The sequence below is a fragment of the Haliotis cracherodii genome, unplaced genomic scaffold, assembly GCF_022045235.1.
Source record: "Haliotis cracherodii isolate W230 unplaced genomic scaffold, xgHalCrac1.p SCAF_33, whole genome shotgun sequence".
NCBI classification, from domain to species: Eukaryota; Metazoa; Mollusca; class Gastropoda; order Lepetellida; family Haliotidae; genus Haliotis; species Haliotis cracherodii.
The window spans coordinates 840,622-858,347 of NW_027266290.1; the positions used below are offsets into that span (position 1 = coordinate 840,622).

A 17,726-nucleotide genomic window follows, 5' to 3' on the forward strand; every position below is an offset into this window, starting at 1 on the left:
CAAAAACTTCCGTGGCCAATATGGGGATCGAACCCATGACATCCGCGTTATTAGCACGGCGCTCTAACCAGCTGAGCTAATCGGCCAACTGAGAGAGAGGCTGAGCCAATTGAAGATATATACTCTTGAAAAAACAATTTTAGGCATGGTGTGAAAGTTAAGATGTTTCTTTCAGATAACGTGGCATAGTTAAGGCACCTTGCATGCTGTCTCTCCAGAGACGTGGTTTCCAATCCGACCACTCACACATATGTAACTCATAACCATCCCTGTGGCTTTTACACGTACTGACAAATATGTCTGGGATTCTTTAGAAGTGACAGACACATTATCATGACATCAGAAATCATTTTATACATAAGCTAAATCGACATTTCTTTCAATTGGCATGTCCAGATTTCTCCAATTTCGGAACATGAACAGCTTTGCTGTGTTCCTTTCCTTTTATGTCTTAATGACAATTTAACCAGATAAAATATTTCAAGATTTCAATAGAGGAGACTGAATTATTTCATGTTTTTCACAAAATACGAGTGTGATACATAACATCAAAAGGCAATTGATTGTTATAAGCATTATATAGAAATGGTTGGGAGTGAAAGTGAATATGCAATGCAAGCACAAAAACTTCCGTGGCCAATATGGGGATCGAACCCATGACATCCGCGTTATTAGCACGGCGCTCTAACCAGCTGAGCTAATCGGCCAACTGAGAGAGAGGCTGAGCCAATTGAAGATATATACTCTTGAAAAAACAATTTTAGGCATGGTGTGAAAGTTAAGATGTTTCTTTCAGATAACGTGGCATAGTTAAGGCACCTTGCATGCTGTCTCTCCAGAGACGTGGTTTCCAATCCGACCACTCACACACATGTAACTCATAACCATCCCTGTGGCTTCTACACGTACTGACAAATATGTCTGGGATTCTTTAGAAGTGACAGACACATTATCATGACATCAGAAATCATTTTATACATAAGCTAAATCGACATTTCTTTCAATTGGCATGTCCAGATTTCTCCAATTTCGGAACATGAACAGCTTTGCTGTGTTCCTTTCCTTTTATGTCTTAATGACAATTTAACCAGATAAAATATTTCAAGATTTCAATAGAGGAGACTGAATTATTTCATGTTTTTCGCAAAATACGAGTGTGATACATAACATCAAAAGGCAATTGATTGTTATAAGCATTATATAGAAATGGTTGGGAGTGAAAGTGAAAATGCAATGCAAGCACAAAAACTTCCGTGGCCAATATGGGGATCGAACCCATGACATCCGCGTTATTAGCACGGCGCTCTAACCAGCTGAGCTAATCGGCCAACTGAGAGAGAGGCTGAGCCAATTGAAGATATATACTCTTGAAAAAACAATTTTAGGCATGGTGTGAAAGTTAAGATGTTTCTTTCAGATAACGTGGCATAGTTAAGGCACCTTGCATGCTGTCTCTCCAGAGACGTGGTTTCCAATCCGACCACTCACACATATGTAACTCATAACCATCCCTGTGGCTTCTACACGTACTGACAAATATGTCTGGGATTCTTTAGAAGTGACAGACACATTATCATGACATCAGAAATCATTTTATACATAAGCTAAATCGACATTTCTTTCAATTGGCATGTCCAGATTTCTCCAATTTCGGAACATGAACAGCTTTGCTGTGTTCCTTTCCTTTTATGCGTTAATGACAATTTAACCAGATAAAATATTTCAAGATTTCAATAGAGGAGACTGAATTATTTCATGTTTTTCGCAAAATACGAGTGTGATACATAACATAAAAAAGGCAATTGATTGTTATAAGCATTATATAGAAATGGTTGGGAGTGAAAGTGAAAATGCAATGCAAGCACAAAAACTTCCGTGGCCAATATGGGGATCGAACCCATGACATCCGCGTTATTAGCACGGCGCTCTAACCAGCTGAGCTAATCGGCCAACTGAGAGAGAGGCTGAGCCAATTGAAGATATATACTCTTGAAAAAACAATTTTAGGCATGGTGTGAAAGTTAAGATGTTTCTTTCAGATAACGTGGCATAGTTAAGGCACCTTGCATGCTGTCTCTCCAGAGACGTGGTTTCCAATCCGACCACTCACACATATGTAACTCATAACCATCCCTGTGGCTTCTACACGTACTGACAAATATGTCTGGGATTCTTTAGAAGTGACAGACACATTATCATGACATCAGAAATTATTTTATACATAAGCTAAATCGACATTTCTTTCAATTGGCATGTCCAGATTTCTCCAATTTCGGAACATGAACAGCTTTGCTGTGTTCCTTTCCTTTTATGTGTTAATGACAATTTAACCAGATAAAATATTTCAAGATTTCAATAGAGGAGACTGAATTATTTCATGTTTTTCACAAAATACGAGTGTGATACATAACATCAAAAGGCAATTGATTGTTATAAGCATTATATAGAAATGGTTGGGAGTGAAAGTGAATATGCAATGCAAGCACAAAAACTTCCGTGGCCAATATGGGGATCGAACCCATGACATCCGCGTTATTAGCACGGCGCTCTAACCAGCTGAGCTAATCGGCCAACTGAGAGAGAGGCTGAGCCAATTGAAGATATATACTCTTGAAAAAACAATTTTAGGCATGGTGTGAAAGTTAAGATGTTTCTTTCAGATAACGTGGCATAGTTAAGGCACCTTGCATGCTGTCTCTCCAGAGACGTGGTTTCCAATCCGACCACTCACACATATGTAACTCATAACCATCCCTGTGGCTTTTACACGTACTGACAAATATGTCTGGGATTCTTTAGAAGTGACAGACACATTATCATGACATCAGAAATCATTTTATACATAAGCTAAATCGACATTTCTTTCAATTGGCATGTCCAGATTTCTCCAATTTCGGAACATGAACAGCTTTGCTGTGTTCCTTTCCTTTTATGTCTTAATGACAATTTAACCAGATAAAATATTTCAAGATTTCAATAGAGGAGACTGAATTATTTCATGTTTTTCACAAAATACGAGTGTGATACATAACATCAAAAGGCAATTGATTGTTATAAGCATTATATAGAAATGGTTGGGAGTGAAAGTGAAAATGCAATGCAAGCACAAAAACTTCCGTGGCCAATATGGGGATCGAACCCATGACATCCGCGTTATTAGCACGGCGCTCTAACCAGCTGAGCTAATCGGCCAACTGAGAGAGAGGCTGAGCCAATTGAAGATATATACTCTTGAAAAAACAATTTTAGGCATGGTGTGAAAGTTAAGATGTTTCTTTCAGATAACGTGGCATAGTTAAGGCACCTTGCATGCTGTCTCTCCAGAGACGTGGTTTCCAATCCGACCACTCACACATATGTAACTCATAACCATCCCTGTGGCTTCTACACGTACTGACAAATATGTCTGGGATTCTTTAGAAGTGACAGACACATTATCATGACATCAGAAATCATTTTATACATAAGCTAAATCGACATTTCTTTCAATTGGCATGTCCAGATTTCTCCAATTTCGGAACATGAACAGCTTTGCTGTGTTCCTTTCCTTTTATGCGTTAATGACAATTTAACCAGATAAAATATTTCAAGATTTCAATAGAGGAGACTGAATTATTTCATGTTTTTCGCAAAATACGAGTGTGATACATAACATAAAAAAGGCAATTGATTGTTATAAGCATTATATAGAAATGGTTGGGAGTGAAAGTGAAAATGCAATGCAAGCACAAAAACTTCCGTGGCCAATATGGGGATCGAACCCATGACATCCGCGTTATTAGCACGGCGCTCTAACCAGCTGAGCTAATCGGCCAACTGAGAGAGAGGCTGAGCCAATTGAAGATATATACTCTTGAAAAAACAATTTTAGGCATGGTGTGAAAGTTAAGATGTTTCTTTCAGATAACGTGGCATAGTTAAGGCACCTTGCATGCTGTCTCTCCAGAGACGTGGTTTCCAATCCGACCACTCACACATATGTAACTCATAACCATCCCTGTGGCTTCTACACGTACTGACAAATATGTCTGGGATTCTTTAGAAGTGACAGACACATTATCATGACATCAGAAATTATTTTATACATAAGCTAAATCGACATTTCTTTCAATTGGCATGTCCAGATTTCTCCAATTTCGGAACATGAACAGCTTTGCTGTGTTCCTTTCCTTTTATGTCTTAATGACAATTTAACCAGATAAAATATTTCAAGATTTCAATAGAGGAGACTGAATTATTTCATGTTTTTCACAAAATACGAGTGTGATACATAACATCAAAAGGCAATTGATTGTTATAAGCATTATATAGAAATGGTTGGGAGTGAAAGTGAATATGCAATGCAAGCACAAAAACTTCCGTGGCCAATATGGGGATCGAACCCATGACATCCGCGTTATTAGCACGGCGCTCTAACCAGCTGAGCTAATCGGCCAACTGAGAGAGAGGCTGAGCCAATTGAAGATATATACTCTTGAAAAAACAATTTTAGGCATGGTGTGAAAGTTAAGATGTTTCTTTCAGATAACGTGGCATAGTTAAGGCACCTTGCATGCTGTCTCTCCAGAGACGTGGTTTCCAATCCGACCACTCACACATATGTAACTCATAACCATCCCTGTGGCTTCTACACGTACTGACAAATATGTCTGGGATTCTTTAGAAGTGACAGACACATTATCATGACATCAGAAATCATTTTATACATAAGCTAAATCGACATTTCTTTCAATTGGCATGTCCAGATTTCTCCAATTTCGGAACATGAACAGCTTTGCTGTGTTCCTTTCCTTTTATGTCTTAATGACAATTTAACCAGATAAAATATTTCAAGATTTCAATAGAGGAGACTGAATTATTTCATGTTTTTCGCAAAATACGAGTGTGATACATAACATCAAAAGGCAATTGATTGTTATAAGCATTATATAGAAATGGTTGGGAGTGAAAGTGAAAATGCAATGCAAGCACAAAAACTTCCGTGGCCAATATGGGGATCGAACCCATGACATCCGCGTTATTAGCACGGCGCTCTAACCAGCTGAGCTAATCGGCCAACTGAGAGAGAGGCTGAGCCAATTGAAGATATATACTCTTGAAAAAACAATTTTAGGCATGGTGTGAAAGTTAAGATGTTTCTTTCAGATAACGTGGCATAGTTAAGGCACCTTGCATGCTGTCTCTCCAGAGACGTGGTTTCCAATCCGACCACTCACACATATGTAACTCATAACCATCCCTGTGGCTTCTACACGTACTGACAAATATGTCTGGGATTCTTTAGAAGTGACAGACACATTATCATGACATCAGAAATCATTTTATACATAAGCTAAATCGACATTTCTTTCAATTGGCATGTCCAGATTTCTCCAATTTCGGAACATGAACAGCTTTGCTGTGTTCCTTTCCTTTTATGTCTTAATGACAATTTAACCAGATAAAATATTTCAAGATTTCAATAGAGGAGACTGAATTATTTCATGTTTTTCACAAAATACGAGTGTGATACATAACATCAAAAGGCAATTGATTGTTATAAGCATTATATAGAAATGGTTGGGAGTGAAAGTGAATATGCAATGCAAGCACAAAAACTTCCGTGGGCAATATGGGGATCGAACCCATGACATCCGCGTTATTAGCACGGCGCTCTAACCAGCTGAGCTAATCGGCCAACTGAGAGAGAGGCTGAGCCAATTGAAGATATATACTCTTGAAAAAACAATTTTAGGCATGGTGTGAAAGTTAAGATGTTTCTTTCAGATAACGTGGCATAGTTAAGGCACCTTGCATGCTGTCTCTCCAGAGACGTGGTTTCCAATCCGACCACTCACACACATGTAACTCATAACCATCCCTGTGGCTTCTACACGTACTGACAAATATGTCTGGGATTCTTTAGAAGTGACAGACACATTATCATGACATCAGAAATCATTTTATACATAAGCTAAATCGACATTTCTTTCAATTGGCATGTCCAGATTTCTCCAATTTCGGAACATGAACAGCTTTGCTGTGTTCCTTTCCTTTTATGTCTTAATGACAATTTAACCAGATAAAATATTTCAAGATTTCAATAGAGGAGACTGAATTATTTCATGTTTTTCGCAAAATACGAGTGTGATACATAACATCAAAAGGCAATTGATTGTTATAAGCATTATATAGAAATGGTTGGGAGTGAAAGTGAAAATGCAATGCAAGCACAAAAACTTCCGTGGCCAATATGGGGATCGAACCCATGACATCCGCGTTATTAGCACGGCGCTCTAACCAGCTGAGCTAATCGGCCAACTGAGAGAGAGGCTGAGCCAATTGAAGATATATACTCTTGAAAAAACAATTTTAGGCATGGTGTGAAAGTTAAGATGTTTCTTTCAGATAACGTGGCATAGTTAAGGCACCTTGCATGCTGTCTCTCCAGAGACGTGGTTTCCAATCCGACCACTCACACATATGTAACTCATAACCATCCCTGTGGCTTCTACACGTACTGACAAATATGTCTGGGATTCTTTAGAAGTGACAGACACATTATCATGACATCAGAAATCATTTTATACATAAGCTAAATCGACATTTCTTTCAATTGGCATGTCCAGATTTCTCCAATTTCGGAACATGAACAGCTTTGCTGTGTTCCTTTCCTTTTATGCGTTAATGACAATTTAACCAGATAAAATATTTCAAGATTTCAATAGAGGAGACTGAATTATTTCATGTTTTTCGCAAAATACGAGTGTGATACATAACATAAAAAAGGCAATTGATTGTTATAAGCATTATATAGAAATGGTTGGGAGTGAAAGTGAAAATGCAATGCAAGCACAAAAACTTCCGTGGCCAATATGGGGATCGAACCCATGACATCCGCGTTATTAGCACGGCGCTCTAACCAGCTGAGCTAATCGGCCAACTGAGAGAGAGGCTGAGCCAATTGAAGATATATACTCTTGAAAAAACAATTTTAGGCATGGTGTGAAAGTTAAGATGTTTCTTTCAGATAACGTGGCATAGTTAAGGCACCTTGCATGCTGTCTCTCCAGAGACGTGGTTTCCAATCCGACCACTCACACATATGTAACTCATAACCATCCCTGTGGCTTCTACACGTACTGACAAATATGTCTGGGATTCTTTAGAAGTGACAGACACATTATCATGACATCAGAAATTATTTTATACATAAGCTAAATCGACATTTCTTTCAATTGGCATGTCCAGGTTTCTCCAATTTCGGAACATGAACAGCTTTGCTGTGTTCCTTTCCTTTTATGTCTTAATGACAATTTAACCAGATAAAATATTTCAAGATTTCAATAGAGGAGACTGAATTATTTCATGTTTTTCACAAAATACGAGTGTGATACATAACATCAAAAGGCAATTGATTGTTATAAGCATTATATAGAAATGGTTGGGAGTGAAAGTGAATATGCAATGCAAGCACAAAAACTTCCGTGGCCAATATGGGGATCGAACCCATGACATCCGCGTTATTAGCACGGCGCTCTAACCAGCTGAGCTAATCGGCCAACTGAGAGAGAGGCTGAGCCAATTGAAGATATATACTCTTGAAAAAACAATTTTAGGCATGGTGTGAAAGTTAAGATGTTTCTTTCAGATAACGTGGCATAGTTAAGGCACCTTGCATGCTGTCTCTCCAGAGACGTGGTTTCCAATCCGACCACTCACACATATGTAACTCATAACCATCCCTGTGGCTTCTACACGTACTGACAAATATGTCTGGGATTCTTTAGAAGTGACAGACACATTATCATGACATCAGAAATCATTTTATACATAAGCTAAATCGACATTTCTTTCAATTGGCATGTCCAGATTTCTCCAATTTCGGAACATGAACAGCTTTGCTGTGTTCCTTTCCTTTTATGTCTTAATGACAATTTAACCAGATAAAATATTTCAAGATTTCAATAGAGGAGACTGAATTATTTCATGTTTTTCGCAAAATACGAGTGTGATACATAACATCAAAAGGCAATTGATTGTTATAAGCATTATATAGAAATGGTTGGGAGTGAAAGTGAAAATGCAATGCAAGCACAAAAACTTCCGTGGCCAATATGGGGATCGAACCCATGACATCCGCGTTATTAGCACGGCGCTCTAACCAGCTGAGCTTTTTTTTTTTTTTTTCTTGATAAAATTTATTCACAGGAATATAATACAAACGCAGACAGTGCTGACACTGCCACCACAAAAATAAAATGGTTATCACAGAAGTAGGGTGGCAGTGTATAACATTCCGATTCTACAGACAGAAAATATGAGAAATAGTCTTTTACATTTGATTATCTAAACACGTCTTTACAGATACAAAAAGATGAATGCAGATTGAACACGTTCTTTATACGTTACATGTTTCTATTCTAGAGGGGGTTTGAGAACAATCTCATTTCCATCTAATGTGATAAATGTATTGGTCATTATATATCTTTGAATAAAGATATGTAATTGATTCATTTTGGAATAGTGAAACAACAAAAGGCTGAAATGCCGCTTAATCAAAGATTTGAAAAAAGCTTTCATGTGAAATGAGATTGTTTCCTGACTCATAATAACTCTTCTTTTAAATACAGCAATGCGATATATTGACAATACAATGTTCATGAACGGTTTACATGACAACTTCTTTTCTGGCAGGAATCCGAACAGTAACCAGAGATTTAACTGTCCAAGACTAAACCCTGAATCTTGACAAACATCTGTCAACATGTCAATTAATAGAGATTGCAAGGAAGATAACTCTTGGCAGAAGATAAACAAATGTAAAATGTCCTCTGTTTCATTTTGACACACAGGACAAACATCAGTGTTTGACAATCCAATTTTGCACAGTTTATCATATGTAAAGATAATATTGTGAGCAATTTTAAAATCCAACTGTATAGAGTCTGTTGATTTATCTTTCTGCCACACATTCAGCCAAATATCTTTCCAATTAATGTCCAAAGCAATATTATTCCAAAAAGAAATAGCAACTGGCTTTTTGAAGTGTTTTTGTCTGAATATTTCGTAGCAAAATTTAGCTGTTAAAACTTCAACTGACATGTCCTGTCCATCAATCGTGCAGAAGATGTCTCCAGAGGGAAGGTTTTTGCCGACATCAGACAAAATGATATTTTTCCATTCTGATGGAAGCGCGTATAAAATGATTGCATAGCATTGTTGTATAGTGTTTTTGTCCATTTCAGGTAAAGTATCACGTACAATATCTACAATAATTTGTGAGGACATGAATTTTGGAATAACTTCAAAACAAATATGTTTAATACAAATAATTCCACTTGAAATAAACGATTGAAACATTAGAGTTTTTCCATTGAAAGTAATTAATGGATTTTTAAAAAGTGGTTGATTCATGATATCATCTACATTTTGAAGCAAGGGTCTTTTCCCTCCAGTAATTTCATTCCATGCAGATAAAAGCTCAGCATAAAATGGGCTTATGTCTTGTAAATCACCCTTATTATGTTCAAGAGATAAAACATGAATTCCCAAGTTCATTTTCAGAAGATGTGACATAAAATATAGCATTGTTTGTTTCCAAATACAATTAAGCTGGGAATTAGCAAAAGCCCTCAGCAACTTAAGTCTCAGTGCATATTTTTTAAAACACAACTTTGGTATATTCAGACCACCATCTAAACAAATACCAATACAGGTATCTGATGTTATTTTGGCAGTTTTATTGTGCCACAAGAATTTACTAAACATATGAGTAAATCTATGCTCAACCCATTGTGGGACAGGTAGTACAGTAAACGCATACCATAAGCGGGAACTCATAAGGATATTTATTACAACTGCTCTACCCTGTAGAGTAAGTTGTCTACGTAACCATGAATTTAACAATGTTTGAATTTTGTCCATTTTCTTTCTCCAATTCAACGTTTCACACATTGCTTTATCCTTGCCGAAATAAATGCCTAATATTTCAACACAATCTTTTTTGATTTTAACCGGGACGTTGATTGAACAGTCACGAAGGTTATTTTTACCCAACAACAAAACTTCTGATTTTTCGATGTTGATTTTTGCTCCCGTTCCTTCACAGTATGAGTTAACTGTGCTAAATGTTTCTTCGACGGAGTTGACATCTGAAACAGTGATTGAAGTGTCATCAGCATGTTGATATATCAAAGAATAAATGTCATTGTTGATACTTATTCCATGGATTTCAGGATTGTTCTTAACTAGGAGATTAAGTGGCTCTGACACCAAAACGTACAGCATGGAGCTCATTGGATCTCCTTGACGAACACCACGAGTTAAAGGAAAATAAGGCGTCAAATGGCCATTGCATTTAACAGAACTATGTATATCAGTATAGAGAATTTTAATCCATGAAATGAAGAAATCTCCAAAGTTAAATTTTCTGAGAATTTGAAATAAGTATTGATGTGAGACCCTGTCAAAAGCTTTCTCTTGATCTATTTTGATGAGATATGAATCATCATCATCACGATTATTTACAATGTCAATAACATCTCTTAGGGAGTGAAGGTTGTTAGCTATGTCTCTTCCTGGTACACAGCAAGATTGTTCAGGGGAGACAATTGAGGACATGACAGTTCGTAATCTTAATGACAACACTCTGGATATTAGTTTACAATCTACATTTATCAATGAAATAGGCCTGTAACATTTAATGTCTCTCTTGTCACCTTTCTTTTTATAAAATAAACTAATTATGCTCTTTTTCATGGTACGTGAAAGACTGTTTTCTTTGTGTACACAATCAACAACTTGTATGAAGAAGGGGCATAAAATGTTCCAAAACTTCAAATAAAACTCAACTGTTAGACCATCTGGGCCTGGTGATTTATTTTTCTGCATACCTTTGAGTGCCACGGTAAGCTCACTCTGAGAAATATGTACTTCGCATGAATTCCTCTCATCTTCGGAAAGCTTGTCCTTGATATTATTAACAATGTCCTGTTGTTTTTCTACATTACAGTGTTCAGCAGTGAATAAAGAGGAGTAAAATTGTTGAGCAGTATCCAAGATATCCTCTGTGTTGTTGGCTATTGTACCGTCTCCTCTGAATAATTCTTTGATCGAGTTTGCTTGCTGTTTTGTTTTTTCTAGATTTAAAAAGTATGAGGTATTTCTGTCGGAATCGAGCGTCCACTGGGCCTTTGACCTGAGAATGGCTCCTTTGCATTTGTTAATCTCGTATGTCTCCAGCTCATTTTCTATTGATTGTAAAACAGAAGATACATAGCCAGGAATGGAGGATATCTTATGATATTCTATTCTAAGCTTATTTTGAATTTTAAAATAATCAGCTTTTTCGTGATTGCTTTTTTTGGATGCATAATACCTGGAAAACTTTTTGAACTGATATTTTAAGTTATCCCACCATATCAATGGTTCAGTTTTAAGTAAAGGGCACCCTTTTGCCTCTTCTATTATTTCAGTGATCTTTTGATAGAATGTGCAATCGTCAAGAAGCTGATTATTAAAAATCCATACACCAGGACCCCTTTCTATAGGAGAAAAGTCTAACCTTGATACAACAATATTGTGATCACTCACAGAGGAATATCTAATGTAACAGTTGATCATATTTGAAATAAGGTTTCTTGAAACAAATATCAGATCGATCCGAGATTGTTTAATTACTCCTAATACAGACTGTATTCGAGAAAACTCTTTTTTGTCATAGTTCTTGTACCGCCATATATCAATTAGGTTGTTTTTGTGAAGAAAGGTGTTTAACACATTGCTACTTTGGATGTTAAATGTTGTGTTATTGGGACCTTTATCAAGTGAAGGATCAAGAATTTCATTAAAATCTCCAGCGCAAATTAAATGCTCATGATTAACCCATTTCATTAAATCATTGAAAAATAGTATTCTCTCTCTAGGATCGTTTGGGGCATACACATTTAATAAAATCACTGTTTTATTTTCAAGAGATAGAGACGCCTTTAGTAGTCTTCCATCAATGTCTTTTTCAAGCATGGCCACCTTTTCTTCAAAGTCAGGAGAGATCAAAAGAGCAACTCCTTTTCTAGCATTACCAGCATTAGAGTATAAAATTGTTCCTGGCCATAAATATTTATATTTTTCAATGAATTCATCAGACCAAAAGGTCTCCTGCAAAAAGGCAATATTGACATGGGAGTTCGTTAGTAGAGAGAATACATTTTGCATTTTTGTGACATCACGGAGTCCATTCACATTCCATGACCATGTTGTGACCATTGCAAATATAAATATGAAATGTATGTACAAACACATTGTTAGTTTATACACCGTTCTCAGACACGCCAGATATTTCTCGTCGATCGTTAACCTTTTCTTCTTTCTTCTTCTTTTGTTCATCTTTTTTACTTTCTCTCAATTTATTTTTTAAGTCATTGTTCTGAAGTACACAGTCTGTGATCTTGGGTTGTATTTTATTTCTTCTTCCTCTTTTCTTCGAAGATTTGTTCCATTTAAAAGGTGTTATATTTTCATGTCCATCTTGAGGCAACGACTGTCTCATTGTCTTATCATCACTCTCCATGTCATCTCCAACACGGTTATTTGTACAAGGAATTTCAGAGGCTTGATCAAGTTTTTCGTCTTCATTTTCTTCTCCTTTTTCCTCTATTGGTCCATCTTTGTTTCTTTTCTTTTCTTCAGGCTCAAAGTCCTCAACAGATGTATCATCATTATCTAAAGGATCTTCATCCCAGGACCTTTCAGGGGCTAGTTCCTTTTCTTGCTCCGACTCGTCTGACATGCTGTACTGACCGTTGTCTTCCTCGTCTAGGAAACAGCTGCAGCTACCAATAGGTAGAGAGCACAGTTCACAACTACGTTTAAGTCTTCTTTCTGTGTTGCAGTTTTTGGCAATGTGGCCATGTCCGTTGCACTTAAAGCATTTGGTATTTGGGCATTCTTTAACCATATGGTCTCCCGAGTTGCATTTAAAACACAATCGTTCTTGATTATTATGAATGACTCGAAAGTATCGATAACCATCTAATGTGTTGAAACCCATGGAGTATGGCAAGGATTTACACTCAGGGGGGAAAGCGACGCGCACATACCTGGTACCATCAAAAATGCTAGTGCCTTTCAGGGTCCTGTGTTTAATATCACTTTTCAAAGTGATACCCCTTTTGATCAACATGTTTTCAATTTCCTCATCATCAATGTAGGGTGGAAGGTGTAGGAATGATACTACGACGCTTTCACAATGAAGTAACCTGAAGTTAATCGGTGTACCTCCTATTTTCAAGTCATCAGTTTCTGCAAGAATCCTTGCCTCGTTACTGTCTGGGACAGTGACATCATAGCATTCTGTTCCTTTTAGGACGCACGCCCATACATCGGACACATATTCCAATAGCGCACAAGATAATACACTAGCACTAATCACTTTGTTGTTACCAACATTCACTTCAATAGTGCAATCTTTCAGATATTTTCTCTTCTGTTTGGTGTCCGCCATTTTGAACCCAGTGAGCGTGGGAGATTCAAAGACAACCAAAGTCAATAGCATGCACAAACGTGCATGCAAATGTTTAAGGTCTTCGGACAACTACATATCAAAGTGTTGCCTACCTTGTTAGCGTAAATCTGGTATTCCACGGAACTTGTGAACGATTTAATCTGAGAATCTGTGTTGCTCGATCGTCAGCACGTCCACACACCTCCAAAGCAAGGGAGGTAACCTCTAACCAGCTGAGCTAATCGGCCAACTGAGAGAGAGGCTGAGCCAATTGAAGATATATACTCTTGAAAAAACAATTTTAGGCATGGTGTGAAAGTTAAGATGTTTCTTTCAGATAACGTGGCATAGTTAAGGCACCTTGCATGCTGTCTCTCCAGAGACGTGGTTTCCAATCCGACCACTCACACATATGTAACTCATAACCATCCCTGTGGCTTCTACACGTACTGACAAATATGTCTGGGATTCTTTAGAAGTGACAGACACATTATCATGACATCAGAAATCATTTTATACATAAGCTAAATCGACATTTCTTTCAATTGGCATGTCCAGATTTCTCCAATTTCGGAACATGAACAGCTTTGCTGTGTTCCTTTCCTTTTATGTCTTAATGACAATTTAACCAGATAAAATATTTCAAGATTTCAATAGAGGAGACTGAATTATTTCATGTTTTTCACAAAATACGAGTGTGATACATAACATCAAAAGGCAATTGATTGTTATAAGCATTATATAGAAATGGTTGGGAGTGAAAGTGAATATGCAATGCAAGCACAAAAACTTCCGTGGCCAATATGGGGATCGAACCCATGACATCCGCGTTATTAGCACGGCGCTCTAACCAGCTGAGCTAATCGGCCAACTGAGAGAGAGGCTGAGCCAATTGAAGATATATACTCTTGAAAAAACAATTTTAGGCATGGTGTGAAAGTTAAGATGTTTCTTTCAGATAACGTGGCATAGTTAAGGCACCTTGCATGCTGTCTCTCCAGAGACGTGGTTTCCAATCCGACCACTCACACATATGTAACTCATAACCATCCCTGTGGCTTCTACACGTACTGACAAATATGCCTGGGATTCTTTAGAAGTGACAGACACATTATCATGACATCAGAAATCATTTTATACATAAGCTAAATCGACATTTCTTTCAATTGGCATGTCCAGATTTCTCCAATTTCGGAACATGAACAGCTTTGATGTGTTCCTTTCCTTTTATGTCTTAATGACAATTTAACCAGATAAAATATTTCAAGATTTCAATAGAGGAGACTGAATTATTTCATGTTTTTCACAAAATACGAGTGTGATACATAACATCAAAAGGCAATTGATTGTTATAAGCATTATATAGAAATGGTTGGGAGTGAAAGTGAATATGCAATGCAAGCACAAAAACTTCCGTGGCCAATATGGGGATCGAACCCATGACATCCGCGTTATTAGCACGGCGCTCTAACCAGCTGAGCTAATCGGCCAACTGAGAGAGAGGCTGAGCCAATTGAAGATATATACTCTTGAAAAAACAATTTTAGGCATGGTGTGAAAGTTAAGATGTTTCTTTCAGATAACGTGGCATAGTTAAGGCACCTTGCATGCTGTCTCTCCAGAGACGTGGTTTCCAATCCGACCACTCACACATATGTAACTCATAACCATCCCTGTGGCTTCTACACGTACTGACAAATATGTCTGGGATTCTTTAGAAGTGACAGACACATTATCATGACATCAGAAATCATTTTATACATAAGCTAAATCGACATTTCTTTCAATTGGCATGTCCAGATTTCTCCAATTTCGGAACATGAACAGCTTTGCTGTGTTCCTTTCCTTTTATGTCTTAATGACAATTTAACCAGATAAAATATTTCAAGATTTCAATAGAGGAGACTGAATTATTTCATGTTTTTCACAAAATACGAGTGTGATACATAACATCAAAAGGCAATTGATTGTTATAAGCATTATATAGAAATGGTTGGGAGTGAAAGTGAAAATGCAATGCAAGCACAAAAACTTCCGTGGCCAATATGGGGATCGAACCCATGACATCCGCGTTATTAGCACGGCGCTCTAACCAGCTGAGCTAATCGGCCAACTGAGAGAGAGGCTGAGCCAATTGAAGATATATACTCTTGAAAAAACAATTTTAGGCATGGTGTGAAAGTTAAGATGTTTCTTTCAGATAACGTGGCATAGTTAAGGCACCTTGCATGCTGTCTCTCCAGAGACGTGGTTTCCAATCCGACCACTCACACATATGTAACTCATAACCATCCCTGTGGCTTCTACACGTACTGACAAATATGTCTGGGATTCTTTAGAAGTGACAGACACATTATCATGACATCAGAAATCATTTTATACATAAGCTAAATCGACATTTCTTTCAATTGGCATGTCCAGATTTCTCCAATTTCGGAACATGAACAGCTTTGCTGTGTTCCTTTCCTTTTATGTCTTAATGACAATTTAACCAGATAAAATATTTCAAGATTTCAATAGAGGAGACTGAATTATTTCATGTTTTTCACAAAATACGAGTGTGATACATAACATCAAAAGGCAATTGATTGTTATAAGCATTATATAGAAATGGTTGGGAGTGAAAGTGAATATGCAATGCAAGCACAAAAACTTCCGTGGCCAATATGGGGATCGAACCCATGACATCCGCGTTATTAGCACGGCGCTCTAACCAGCTGAGCTAATCGGCCAACTGAGAGAGAGGCTGAGCCAATTGAAGATATATACTCTTGAAAAAACAATTTTAGGCATGGTGTGAAAGTTAAGATGTTTCTTTCAGATAACGTGGCATAGTTAAGGCACCTTGCATGCTGTCTCTCCAGAGACGTGGTTTCCAATCCGACCACTCACACACATGTAACTCATAACCATCCCTGTGGCTTCTACACGTACTGACAAATATGTCTGGGATTCTTTAGAAGTGACAGACACATTATCATGACATCAGAAATCATTTTATACATAAGCTAAATCGACATTTCTTTCAATTGGCATGTCCAGATTTCTCCAATTTCGGAACATGAACAGCTTTGCTGTGTTCCTTTCCTTTTATGTCTTAATGACAATTTAACCAGATAAAATATTTCAAGATTTCAATAGAGGAGACTGAATTATTTCATGTTTTTCGCAAAATACGAGTGTGATACATAACATCAAAAGGCAATTGATTGTTATAAGCATTATATAGAAATGGTTGGGAGTGAAAGTGAAAATGCAATGCAAGCACAAAAACTTCCGTGGCCAATATGGGGATCGAACCCATGACATCCGCGTTATTAGCACGGCGCTCTAACCAGCTGAGCTAATCGGCCAACTGAGAGAGAGGCTGAGCCAATTGAAGATATATACTCTTGAAAAAACAATTTTAGGCATGGTGTGAAAGTTAAGATGTTTCTTTCAGATAACGTGGCATAGTTAAGGCACCTTGCATGCTGTCTCTCCAGAGACGTGGTTTCCAATCCGACCACTCACACATATGTAACTCATAACCATCCCTGTGGCTTCTACACGTACTGACAAATATGTCTGGGATTCTTTAGAAGTGACAGACACATTATCATGACATCAGAAATCATTTTATACATAAGCTAAATCGACATTTCTTTCAATTGGCATGTCCAGATTTCTCCAATTTCGGAACATGAACAGCTTTGCTGTGTTCCTTTCCTTTTATGTGTTAATGACAATTTAACCAGATAAAATATTTCAAGATTTCAATAGAGGAGACTGAATTATTTCATGTTTTTCACAAAATACGAGTGTGATACATAACATCAAAAGGCAATTGATTGTTATAAGCATTATATAGAAATGGTTGGGAGTGAAAGTGAATATGCAATGCAAGCACAAAAACTTCCGTGGCCAATATGGGGATCGAACCCATGACATCCGCGTTATTAGCACGGCGCTCTAACCAGCTGAGCTGATCGGCCAACTAGAGAGAGGCTGAGCCAATTGAAGATATATACTCTTGAAAAAACAATTTTAGGCATGGTGTGAAAGTTAAGATGTTTCTTTCAGATAACGTGGCATAGTTAAGGCACCTTGCATGCTGTCTCTCCAGAGACGTGGTTTCCAATCCGACCACTCACACACATGTAACTCATAACCATCCCTGTGGCTTCTACACGTACTGACAAATATGTCTGGGATTCTTTAGAAGTGACAGACACATTATCATGACATCAGAAATCATTTTATA

General features: G+C 37.4%; 1 protein-coding gene and 19 non-coding genes across 20 annotated transcripts; all 20 read right to left on the minus strand.

The window, feature by feature from the left end:
• Positions 1-12: 12 nt before the first annotated feature.
• Trnai-aau (transfer RNA isoleucine (anticodon AAU)) lies at positions 13-86 on the minus strand. The gene has a single exon. It is a non-coding gene; the product is annotated as a tRNA-Ile (tRNA).
• Positions 87-633: 547 nt separating this feature from the next.
• Positions 634-707, minus strand: Trnai-aau (transfer RNA isoleucine (anticodon AAU)). Its single transcript has one exon. It is a non-coding gene; the product is annotated as a tRNA-Ile (tRNA).
• Positions 708-1,254: 547 nt separating this feature from the next.
• On the minus strand, positions 1,255-1,328 carry Trnai-aau (transfer RNA isoleucine (anticodon AAU)). The gene has a single exon. It is a non-coding gene; the product is annotated as a tRNA-Ile (tRNA).
• A 548-nt stretch (positions 1,329-1,876) lies between these two features.
• On the minus strand, positions 1,877-1,950 carry Trnai-aau (transfer RNA isoleucine (anticodon AAU)). Its single transcript has one exon. It is a non-coding gene; the product is annotated as a tRNA-Ile (tRNA).
• Positions 1,951-2,497: 547 nt separating this feature from the next.
• On the minus strand, positions 2,498-2,571 carry Trnai-aau (transfer RNA isoleucine (anticodon AAU)). Its single transcript has one exon. It is a non-coding gene; the product is annotated as a tRNA-Ile (tRNA).
• A 547-nt stretch (positions 2,572-3,118) lies between these two features.
• Trnai-aau (transfer RNA isoleucine (anticodon AAU)) lies at positions 3,119-3,192 on the minus strand. Its single transcript has one exon. It is a non-coding gene; the product is annotated as a tRNA-Ile (tRNA).
• Positions 3,193-3,740: 548 nt separating this feature from the next.
• Positions 3,741-3,814, minus strand: Trnai-aau (transfer RNA isoleucine (anticodon AAU)). Its single transcript has one exon. It is a non-coding gene; the product is annotated as a tRNA-Ile (tRNA).
• Positions 3,815-4,361: 547 nt separating this feature from the next.
• On the minus strand, positions 4,362-4,435 carry Trnai-aau (transfer RNA isoleucine (anticodon AAU)). Its single transcript has one exon. It is a non-coding gene; the product is annotated as a tRNA-Ile (tRNA).
• Positions 4,436-4,982: 547 nt separating this feature from the next.
• Trnai-aau (transfer RNA isoleucine (anticodon AAU)) lies at positions 4,983-5,056 on the minus strand. The gene has a single exon. It is a non-coding gene; the product is annotated as a tRNA-Ile (tRNA).
• A 547-nt stretch (positions 5,057-5,603) lies between these two features.
• Positions 5,604-5,677, minus strand: Trnai-aau (transfer RNA isoleucine (anticodon AAU)). The gene has a single exon. It is a non-coding gene; the product is annotated as a tRNA-Ile (tRNA).
• A 547-nt stretch (positions 5,678-6,224) lies between these two features.
• Trnai-aau (transfer RNA isoleucine (anticodon AAU)) lies at positions 6,225-6,298 on the minus strand. The gene has a single exon. It is a non-coding gene; the product is annotated as a tRNA-Ile (tRNA).
• A 548-nt stretch (positions 6,299-6,846) lies between these two features.
• On the minus strand, positions 6,847-6,920 carry Trnai-aau (transfer RNA isoleucine (anticodon AAU)). The gene has a single exon. It is a non-coding gene; the product is annotated as a tRNA-Ile (tRNA).
• Positions 6,921-7,467: 547 nt separating this feature from the next.
• Positions 7,468-7,541, minus strand: Trnai-aau (transfer RNA isoleucine (anticodon AAU)). Its single transcript has one exon. It is a non-coding gene; the product is annotated as a tRNA-Ile (tRNA).
• Positions 7,542-12,289: 4,748 nt separating this feature from the next.
• On the minus strand, positions 12,290-12,937 carry LOC139477323 (uncharacterized). The gene has a single exon (XM_071259876.1). The coding sequence runs from the start codon at positions 12,935-12,937 to the stop codon at positions 12,290-12,292; it is 648 nt and encodes a 215-aa protein (XP_071115977.1).
• Positions 12,938-14,278: 1,341 nt separating this feature from the next.
• On the minus strand, positions 14,279-14,352 carry Trnai-aau (transfer RNA isoleucine (anticodon AAU)). Its single transcript has one exon. It is a non-coding gene; the product is annotated as a tRNA-Ile (tRNA).
• A 547-nt stretch (positions 14,353-14,899) lies between these two features.
• On the minus strand, positions 14,900-14,973 carry Trnai-aau (transfer RNA isoleucine (anticodon AAU)). Its single transcript has one exon. It is a non-coding gene; the product is annotated as a tRNA-Ile (tRNA).
• Positions 14,974-15,520: 547 nt separating this feature from the next.
• On the minus strand, positions 15,521-15,594 carry Trnai-aau (transfer RNA isoleucine (anticodon AAU)). The gene has a single exon. It is a non-coding gene; the product is annotated as a tRNA-Ile (tRNA).
• Positions 15,595-16,141: 547 nt separating this feature from the next.
• Trnai-aau (transfer RNA isoleucine (anticodon AAU)) lies at positions 16,142-16,215 on the minus strand. Its single transcript has one exon. It is a non-coding gene; the product is annotated as a tRNA-Ile (tRNA).
• A 547-nt stretch (positions 16,216-16,762) lies between these two features.
• Positions 16,763-16,836, minus strand: Trnai-aau (transfer RNA isoleucine (anticodon AAU)). Its single transcript has one exon. It is a non-coding gene; the product is annotated as a tRNA-Ile (tRNA).
• A 547-nt stretch (positions 16,837-17,383) lies between these two features.
• Positions 17,384-17,457, minus strand: Trnai-aau (transfer RNA isoleucine (anticodon AAU)). The gene has a single exon. It is a non-coding gene; the product is annotated as a tRNA-Ile (tRNA).
• Between the last annotated feature and the right edge of the window lie 269 nt (positions 17,458-17,726).